Genomic DNA, 10901 nt, shown 5'->3' on the forward strand with positions numbered 1-10901 from the left:
TGGAGAAGGGCCCCCCCTGCAAAGGGAGCAGCACCCCCCCACCCCCCCAGCCGCTTTCAGGGCGGCAACCTCCCTCCGCACACCCCCAGGGAGCAGCGCCTTCTCAGGCCACAATTCCCTGAGACCCAAAAATAACCACATAGACTGGAGGCACAGGGCCAAAGTCTGAGCATAGGGCGGCGCTTAGCAGCCCCTTATCACTGACCGCCAGAACGCTCGGAACCTAAGCCAGCGCCAGCCTTTTAGAGCCAGTCCCTCGAGCCCCGCCCTAGCAACCTCTCCTAGCAACGCCTCGCCCTCGCGTTGTGCCGTCTTATCGGCCTCGCCAAGCCCTTCCTGTTCCCCTCCCCCCGCCAGCGGCCCGTTTCACGTGACAAGACCCAGGGGATGGGCGGGGCGAACAGAAGCGTGACGGGCGGGGCTCTGGAAGGCGTGGTCGACGTCATCAAGCGGCGACCCGCTAGTCGTGGCGCGCAGTGTTTCAGAGGATCGGGAGGTTAGGCGAGTAGACGAAATGGCGGAGCCTGGGGCTCTCGTGTGGGTTCGCGGGCCTGGCTTCGGGTGCAAGGCGGTGCAGTGTGCCTCGGCTCGGTGTTCCGTGCGGGATGTTATCTTCCGACACTGCCAAGATCGGGTGAGAATCGCAGTTCCTGGAAAGGGGACGAGGAGGACCAAGGGTAGGGCTGGTTGCGGACAGGGTCTTTCGGGGATGCGTCTGTTCTTTGAGGTTTTTAGGTTTGGAGACGGAGAGTTCTCTAGTTTTATTGGACTTCAAACTGATCCTGAGACCTTCCTGTGCTATTGTTTTGTGGGTGGTGGTTTTCCTCACAGGAGAGTTAAAAACCCAAAACTGATTACAGGCGCTTGGTCCAGCCCTCACTCACACTCACTTTGTTTCTAATTTCTGCCTGTAAGTGAGACCACTGGTCCAGACGACCTTTAATGCTAATGTCCTTTCATACTATGAATAGGGCACGTTCATCTTGTCCACCGATCACACTAGCCTGTTAGCCAACCTAGAGAAGTGGGTCATATCTCAATCCAGGCCAGAGGGACAGTTGGATTCCTGTGGTCACTAGTCAGGGCCAAGCACTCATGTGTCCTGTTGAGGACATGGGTTCTTGGGGTCTGTTATTTAGATGTTTTCACTAATCATTTGATGGTTTCATTTGTCCATATGTAGTTATGAAAACCTATTGGGGGGATACTTCTTGAAGGTACTTGTGTGCTTCTACGTAATTGCCGGGTAAGAGAGTTTTTAACGAATTATAGGATCTAAAGCCTATTTGGTTATCTAAAAAATGTAGTGGTCTCAGGGAATCTGACTTTAATTTAGTGTTTCTTTATAACCATACCTCATTGGTGCCTTCCTAGGCTGTCTCTTCTGCTTGTTATTTATAAGCTGAACGAATGTCAACATTGCCTAAAACAAATATAAAAAACTTGGACCAGTTCCAGGAAGAAACTGTGTTTGCAAATACAGGAATGTGTGTGGTTTTTTTTTTTCAGCTTCCCCATTTTCTTCCTACACTGCATTCCAATAAAAAAAAACTGTTAGTAGCACTGTTTATGACCATCCAAATGGGGAAATACTATCCCAAATAGTTGAATTTTGAAATCTTTGAAAATAACAATGTGCTTAAAAGGGAGACTAGGAAAAATAAAAAAGATCTTATTAAGAATATTAAAAATAAGAATTTTAAAATTTTAAGCAAGAAACATAAGTGGATTCAGTCACTTAAGAAATGTGACCATAGCAAATATGAATAAAAATACAGGTTATAGATGGGCATTTGATAAGATACTGGAACACACAGAAGTAGCTCAAAGTCACTCCTGTGTTTTAAAACAAATTTGTTCTGGTAGCATAGTGGTTGAGGCACTGGACTCTCACATTGTTGATCAGAATTCCAGTTCTGGACCTGGTGGCTTGAAAATCACATCAGGCGCATGTATGTATGTATGTGCCCAGAATCCAGGAGGCCAGTAGAGAGGGATTATGGTGTGACTGTAGCCCCTGGTGGAATGATTTCTCACTGTCTCTCTCTTAGCTCCCACTGAGAAAATAAAAATCTGCCCTACTCTTCTTCAGTCTGGGATAACAGACAGAGATAGAGCCAGCTGCAAAATCAATAGGAAGCAGTTAATAGTTTTTCTCACAAGGATATGCTACAGTGGTGAAATGGCCCCCTTGAAAGTATACTGCTTTCTTTTCTTTCTTTTTTTTTTTTTTGAGAGGTTTTTCACTATAGGGCGTGTGCACTCTCCAGGCAGAGAGAGACAGAGAGACAAAGCGAGAAATCACCCCCCAGGGGGGATGGCCATGCTGCAATCCCTTCTCCTCCATTCTCCTCTCGGGATCTTGGGCCCGCACACACACGTGCCCGGCGTGGGTTTTAAGCCACCAGGTCTGGGACACGAACCGTGGTCGACTACGTGGGCGTCCAGCGACATAGCCATTACACTAACTGCTGGCTCCTGAAAGTGTACTGCTTTCTTACTGCTTAAGAAACCTTGGTCTCAAGTATTGGACTTTAAGAAACTTTGCTATTTGAAATGGTATCGATAAGAATGAAACATCCTATTCCTGCCTTAAAGATCAAAGTCACTTTGGTATAGACACTTCTATATAGGGAAGCACCCTTGATTTCCATCCCAGGTGCAGAGATTCAGGTTAGAGGTTTCTGAACACATTATACATTAAATTTTTAGTTTCCAAGGAAAGAGGAACTTGGGTCTCTTCCCGTCCAAACCTGACACTGACCCTTTCACACACAATCCTGCTTTGTTTTGAGCCTGTTAAAAAACACTGCTTCATTTAAATTTCACCTTAACTCTACCTTTGCCCCAATCCTATTAAACAAACAAACAAACAGACCTTCTTTTGTTGGTGAGGTGCCTCATGATTCCTCAGAGTCAATAAATTTGACTTGTTGGACTACTACTTTATCCCTGGTGGCCTTAGGGTGGCTGGACACAGACATACATAATCCTTTGTTACAGTCAGCACTCTGTAATATGCACTATGTAATATTGTTTTAAAAAGTTGTTAAATTAGTTTAAATTTTCTTTGTTCTTTTTTTTCTACTAGTTAATTGACAAAGATCTTAACAAGTAGAAAATACGATTTGGATCAGTTGGCTTATTTAATAAGAAATTCTGTTGGGAAATGAAATATGATTATTTTACCTTCATATTAATCTTTCCAAGTTATTTAAAATTTTAGAAATACCGTACTCATCAGGAACCAGCAGTTAGCGTAATGGCTGTGTCACTGAACTTCCACGTAGTCGACCGCTGTTCGCGTCCCGGACCCTGTGGCTTAAAATTCACACTGGGCGTGTGTGCGTGCGTGTCCAAGATCCTGAGAGGAGAATGGAGGAGAAGGGATTGCGGCATGGCCATCCCCCCTGGGGGATGATTTCTCGCTTTCTGTCTCTATGTCTCTCTCTGTCTGTCTGGCGAGTGCATGCACCCTATAGCAAAAACCTCTCAAAAAAAAATACCATACTCATTAGACATATAGAATAATAAAAGAGGGCCAGTCAGTGGCATGGTGGTGGCGTGGCTGGATCCCACATGGCTGACTAAACAGTTTGAGTTCCAGACCTGGCTGCATGAAAGACACACGGGGTGCACATGCGTGCAAGCCCCCAGTCCTGAAGTGGGAGGTGGAGGAGTTGGGATTGCAGCATGACCATCCCCCATGGGGGGTGCTTTCTCACTTTCCTCTTCTCTCTCTGTCTCTGGTGATAGTGTGCCCTCTTTGGCAAATTAAAAATAATTTGTTAAAACAGTGGTTTTTAATTTATGAACATGAAACAGATCCAAGGTGTGGGACCAGTAGATGGCATGATGGTTACATCGCTGGACTCCCATGTAGTCAATCGCCATTTGAGTCCTGAACCTGGCAACTTAAAATTCACACCAGGTGCATGCGCGTGGGCGTGCCCCAAATCCCAAGAGAAAAGATGCTGTGTGGCCACCACTCCCCCCCGGGGGGGGGGTGGTTTCTCGTTTTCTGTCTCTCTGTCTCTCTGCTTCTCTGGCGAGTGCACGCTCAGTATAGCAAAAAAAAAACCTCTCAAACAAGTACATAGATCCAGGGTTCATTACGTATCTCATCTCATCCATACGACAACTCTTAAAGAGACACTGTGTACAGACAAAACTAGTCCTTCATGTCAGTTACCTTCTTGCAGCTTGCCTGAGCTCCCTTGCACCCTTCAGCTGTTATAGTTGTATAAACAAGGTGTTTAAATCAACTCTCCCCCTCCTCTGCCTTGCATCTGAGGAATGACTGGTAAGGAAACTAGAGCCATGCAGATCAGTCTCATTATACATTCACAGCCACTGGCCTTAGCACTGCTTTGTAGTTCTGTATTTCTCAGAGTGGACTTCCCCTGGGTTCAGGACTGCTGCAAATACTGATCCTGTGTTGCCCTTGGAGCAACTGGAAAGAATCTGGGGCTGCACAGAACCTCAACCGATCTTCAGCAGCTTTGTTCGTCTTCCCCAGGTTGCACAGAAAAGTGTGTTTTTCTAAAGTTTGTTTCTTTCATGGGATCTTCTCATGCCTTGCTTCTTCTGCGGTGTACCAGGTTAACCCAGGATCTGAACTCCAGACCTTCTTATAGGCCCCAGCATTGCACAGTGGCACTCTATGGCCTGCAGCTCTCTTGGCCACAGAGATATTTATTATGTGTACTTGGTGTGAATCGGATTGGTGCCATGCTTAGTTCATCAGTGTAAAGCTCTTTCACTCCCTTAGGTTATCCTTTCACATCCTATCTTTAAATTCCCAGTATTTCCTTCTTGCAGTTCAAATTTTCTGTTCACTGAGAGGTATGAGCAGACAGGAGAGAATTTCTTCATCCTCACATCAGAGCTTCTACCTATTAACTCTCCTGTGCTATGAGTGAGTTGTCTTATTTTATACAAATTCATAATTATTTTCCATTCTGTACATTATCCTGTCCCTTCTCACCTATTAGAGAACTTATTTTATTTTTTGGAGAGGTTTTTGCTATAGGGCGCGTGCGCTCGCCAAACAGACAGAGAGACAGAAAGTGAGAAATTACCCCCCAGGGGGGATGGCCATTCCGCAATCCCTTCTCCTCCATTCTCCTCTTGGGATCTTGGGCACGCACGCACATGTGCCCGGCGTGAAGTTTTTAAGCCACTGGGTCTGGGACGCGAACCACGGTTGACTACATGGGAGTCTAGCGACATAGCCATTACGCTAACTACTGGTCCCAAGAACTTATTTTAGTGTTAGTTCTTTCTGCCCTGCATTTCCCAGTGTTTTCCCTCTTTATCGAGTCGTTTCTTTCAGCATACCAATGTGAGCCCACATCCCTTCCAGCTATCACCCCATTTTCTCTGGTTTTCTTTTATAGAAGAAATTCTTGACTGGTGAACTGGTTCCCCTCCTTTAGAACTTATTCTAGGTAGCTTTTGTTCTCATCACTTTGACAGAACACCCCTTTGTCACGCTTAGCGACAGCTACTATGTTGTCACATCCAGCGATCAGTTTCCACTTTTCTTCTCACTTTTGGAGTGTCAGTGTCATTTGAAACAAGGGACCATGACCTCCTTGATACACTTTTCTTACTTGGCCACACATGACACTTCGTTCTCTTCTGCCTCACTTGCAGATAGGCTCTTTTCAAGCCTCTTTTGCTACTTTTCCACATTATCGGTAGTCAAAACCTTTGAATCATCAAGGCTTAATCTTCTGGCTTTTTTTTTTTTTTTTTAAGTCATTTTATTACTTTGAAGAGTATGGGTGGAGAGAGAAATAGAGAGGACCTCCAACAGGGTCTTGATGCCATGATCCACCCCACCCTCAGCCAGTCCCAGATCCTGGCACATGCATGCCCAGCATACTCAAGGAGGTCTCTGAATGCAAACCTAGAACCTATGTGGTTCAGCCTTGAGGAGAGTCGCATTCTTGCACTGTACCACAGTCCTGCTTCCCTTCCTCCCATATATATATTTTTTAAGAATTATTTTATTTAACTGTATTTATTTATTTTTTATCTTAATTTGACCAGAGGGACAGAATGAGAGAGCGTGAGAAAGCAAGCGACCAGGGTTGGAACTTGAACCATGGTTGGCCATGTGGGAGTCCAGCGCCCTTAATCACCATACCACCTGCAGGCCCCCACCCCCCACGTTTTTAAATAATACTTCCCTCTCATCCTGGTGATCTCATCCAGTTACATGGCTTTAAGGACTGTTCGTATGCTGACAGCTTTCAAATATAAATCTCCATCTTTAAATTCCAGACCTTTCCTTTGCACTCCAGATATGTATATCCCCCGGCTTACTCAGCTTCTCTACGTGGTTTTCTAGTAGACACCTCCAGTGAATCCAAATGGGACTATTGGGTCATCGGAAAAGTCATGACATATTTTCCACGCAAAAAATGCGTCTGGACTTTTCCAACAACCCAATAATTTTTCCCCGAATATTTCCACCAACTAAAATTGGTTGTTGGAAAAGTCTTGACACATTTTTACATAGAAAAAAAATTATGCCATGACTTTTACAATGACCCAATAGTTTTATTAGAGAAAAATCCAAAGTCCTAACAGTGTTTCTTGTTTGTTTGTTTGTTTGTTTTAGTTTCCCAGATGGCACATGTACTCAACAGAAAAAGACAGAGACGCAGAGAGAGGGCAAGAGAAAGCACCTTCCATGGAGAATGGTCATGCCACAATCTCTTCTCAATTTCTCCCTCCTTTCAAGGTTTTAGGAGTGCATGCACACATGCCTGGCATGTTTTTCAGGCCACCAAGTCCAGGAGCAAACTGAGTAGTTAGCTATGTTGGCTCCACCCACCTTAACCACCATGTCACATGCTGACCTCCTAACAAGTATTTTAAGGTCTTACCATTCTCCTGTGCTTACTTCATTCCAGCCACATTGGCGGTTTTGCTTAAATATTGTTAAGCTTGGTCGCACTTCAGGGCTTTGCATTTTCTGTTGCCTCTATCTGAGCTGCTGTTCCCCCAGATAGCCACATGGCCTGTTCCTTCTCTTTAATTCTCTGCTCAAATGTCACTTGAACAGAAAAGCTTGCCTAAAATAGATCAGCACCCACACATCCTACCCTCTTTATCTGCCTAACACTCTGATATAATATGTTACCTATTTATTCATTATTTGTCTTCTCTTACCGGGATGGTAGCTCCATGAGGCAGAGGCTTTTGTTTTATTTGCTTGTAGTATCCTAACACCTGAAAAGTACCTGGCACATAGTAGACAATGCATAGTTGTTGCCTAATTGAGTAATTCCCTTTGAATGAAGTAGCTGCATGCAAAAAAGTATTGCTTAATAGTTTCTGCTTCAGGAAGATACCAATGATACATTTTTCCTTTCGAATTGGCATTTAGATCTCTTCATTCCTGATATTGTAGATTTAACTGGTTCTTCCTAGTTCCATGTAACTTTAGAATACTTCTCCATTGTCTTATTTTCCAGCATCAGAAAAACTTCAGCTTTTATATTTTACTACTTGATCTGAGAGTTTTTTGGTATAGACAGAATGGCACTTGGACCATGATCAGCTGTAAGTTGGGGGGTTGTTAGCAGAAGAGACTAACACCTGGCTGCCTGCGGTTCTAAAAGTGTTCACACTTAGGTGCATTAAACACCATATCCTAGTCTCACTGTCCCCTTCTTATCCCTACCGATACGTTTCATATATGTATTGTTGATTTTAAACTTGAAGGCTGTTCTTGATGGTCAGCATTATCGTTTCCTATTTTAAAAAGTCAGGGAGAGCCAGCAGACGGTGTGGAGATTAAGGCAACTGGCCCTCAGTGGCCAACTGTGCAGTTCAAGTCCCAGACCTGGCATATGCGTATGTGCCCACCCGAGGTTCCAAGAGGAGAATGGAAGAGAAAGGATTGTGACTGACCATCCCCCGGGAGGTGATCTCTCACGTTCCCTCTGTCTCTCTCTAGAGAGCATACATGTCCTAGTGCCCACCCAAGGTTCTAAGAAGAGAATGGAAGAGAAGGGATTGTGACTGGCCATCCCCCTGGGAGGTGATCTCTCACGTTCCCTCTGTCTCTCTCTAGAGAGCACACATGTCCTATAGCGTGCCAAAAGGAAAAAGTCAGGAGAAATTGGATTTGCAGACTTACTGGATAATCTTCTCCCTTGACTAAGATTGCCTGCTAGAAGAGAAGGATGCAGTTTTTATTTTCCCAAAAAAGACTGAAGGTTTCATATATTGTGATTAGGTAATAGTAGGAAAAGTGCAACCACAATACATCATTGGAAATGACTTTTTTCTTTCAGTAGTTTTTCTTTTCAGTTCAACAAATATTAATTGAACACATATTGTCTACTTGCAGCTGGTGTACTAGAAGATAAATAAGGTTTCTTCCTGTAAGAAACTTGCATTGTGTCATAAAAGTTATTAAAAAAAAACCCTCAAACTTACCTCTAGGATGTTCCAGCGGAATACTTCTTTGTGAAATGCAATGGTGCACTCGTTAGTGCCGGTGACACGGTGCAGCATGGAGCTACTTACAGTTTGGAGCCCAGACTTCGTGGTGGAAAAGGAGGTAGGCCATGAATGTGGATTGCTTAGTTGTAGCGCATCTGTAGTCTAGCAGTATGTATTCAGTCAATAGACTCCTTGGTCTCTGTAGTATGCCTGGTTTTACCTTATGAAATTCTTTACTTCCTTACCCTGATTTTTTTCTTTGAGACAGAACAGGGGGAAAAGAGTTTTTTGTGTTTGGTTGTTTTTTTTTTTTTTTTTAAGATTTACTTATTTTTAATTTTATTTATTATCATTATTCCTTAATTTTGACCAGAGACAGAGAGAAAGGGAGAGTCAGAAAGCAAGCTGCCACGTTTGGGACCTGAACCATGGTCGGCCATGTGGAAGTCCAGCACCTCAACCACCATGCCACTTACCAGCCCCCAGAGAGAAGGATATTTTTGACCGTGCACAACCATAACTTGCATGTTCAGATTGGCCTGAGACCCAGACCTGGGCCTGCCATGCAGCTTTCAGCCTTCCAGGTGGTGATACTACCTGGTGGCCTACTTACCTAATTTTGAATGTGTTCTCTTACTCTTTTTGAGGAAAAAATAATTGTATGATACAAATCCCATCAAGAAGCCTAGGCTTTGGGAACCAGCAGTTAGCGTAATGGCTATGTCGCTGGATTCCCACGTAGTCGACCGCGGTTCGTGGCCCGGACCCGGTGGCTTAAAACTCACGCCGGGCGCGTGTGCGTGCGTGCCCAAGATCCCGAGAGGAGAATGGAGGAGAAGGGATTGCGGCGTGACCATCCCCCCTGGGGGGTGATTTCTCGCTTTCTGTCTCTATGTCTCTCTCTGTCTGGCGAGCGCACGCGCCCTACAGTGAAAATCTCTCCAAAAAAAAAAAAAAAAAAGAAGCCTAGGCTTTAAAACAGCGGAGAACATGAGATGTAGAGATGTAGAGAAATGACCAATTGTTTTGTCCAGTTTCCTGGAAAAAGAACTTTAAAACAATTAAATTTCCTTCTGCTTCTGTCAAGATTTTATCTTGTTATCAGAGTTCCATGGGAGGGCTAAAGTCACCTTACGAAACACAGCTCTACAGATGTGGGTACATTAAGATCTGGTTATATTAATACATCTAAGAGAGGGAAAAAATGGAGAGATTGAAAAACAATATGATTAGTTCTTGGTATTTTTCTTAATGCACTATCATAGAATCCCTAAGAATTCTTAAAACCTACAGTGATGGGACCAGCAGTTACCGTAATGGCTATGTCACTGGACTCCCATGTAGTTGACCGTGGTTCGATTCTCGGATCCCGTGGCTTAAACTCACACCCGGCACTTGTGCATGCGTGCCCAAGATCCTGAAAGGAGAAAGGAGAAGAGATTGCGGCATGGCCATCCCCTCTCGGGGGGTGATTTCTCGCTTTCTGTCTCTCTGTCTCTCTCTGTTTTTCTGGCGAGCGCACGCACCCTGTAGCAAAAAACCTCTCCAAAAAAAAAAAAAAAAAAAAAAAACCCTACAGTGATTTGTTTGGTTTTCAGAGAGCTAACAGCTCAAACTAATCATCCCGCTGTCTGAGGTTGTATAGATAAGAGTGAAGCTTGTCCTGTCAGCCACTAACAGCTTACAACTGCCTTTCTTTTGAAACTCATTGAAAACTCATCATATATCAGGTCATCAGGAAAGTCATGACACATTTTTGCATTGAAAGACAGAAAAATACATCATGACTTTCCTGGCGACCTAATAGTTTTTAAGTTTTAGTTGGGGAAATTTTGGGATCTCTGGCCCTTTAAATGTCCCAGATGTGCAGGTAAAGTATTTCAAAAATAGAAAATGAAGGGCAAAAGGTATGAGGTTGTGTCAGGTTTGTCAGATATTTTACCTTTGTTGCCTGGGTTAGAACCTTTAAAAAAAAAAATTAAAAAAAAAAAAGGAAAGTCTAGATCACCTAATCTTATTATATAGTCTGTTTTCACAGAGTTGGCTTGTATCCATCCTTGAACACGTCTTAACCTGCTTCTCTCAAATACATGACTCAGGGTTTGGATCTATGCTCCGAGCACTTGGCGCTCAGATTGAGAAGACAACCAATCGAGAAGCTTGTCGGGATCTGAGCGGAAGGAGGTTACGAGACGTCAATCATGAAAAAGCGTAAGATACTCACTTTTTTTCTTTTTTGAAGAGAGAAACATTCCCATCAATAGCAATTATACACATATTGGAAATCTAAACTTAAAATATTGATGCTATGATTTGTATCACATTTAACCTTTTTCTTTTATTTTTTTTTAGAGAGGTTTTTGCTATAGGGCGCATGCGCTTGCCAGACAGACAGAGAGAAATAGAGAGATAGAAAGCAAGAAATCACCCCCCAG

At 43.7% G+C, this 10901-nt stretch overlaps 1 protein-coding gene across 1 annotated transcript in view; it reads left to right on the forward strand.

Moving 5' to 3' along the window:
• Positions 1-445: 445 nt before the first annotated feature.
• The window catches only part of SDE2 (spliceosome associated SDE2), a 25967-nt gene continuing 15511 nt past the window's right edge, over positions 446-10901 (forward strand). Inside the window, 3 exon segments of the mRNA XM_006157252.3 lie at positions 446-634; positions 8467-8584; positions 10566-10677. Of these exon segments, the coding sequence (XP_006157314.2) occupies positions 515-634; positions 8467-8584; positions 10566-10677 (350 nt within the window). The 5' untranslated portion in view covers positions 446-514.

The sequence above is a fragment of the Tupaia chinensis genome, unplaced genomic scaffold (genome assembly GCF_000334495.1).
Source record: "Tupaia chinensis unplaced genomic scaffold, TupChi_1.0 Scaffold000532_1, whole genome shotgun sequence".
Taxonomy (NCBI): domain Eukaryota; kingdom Metazoa; phylum Chordata; class Mammalia; order Scandentia; family Tupaiidae; genus Tupaia; species Tupaia belangeri.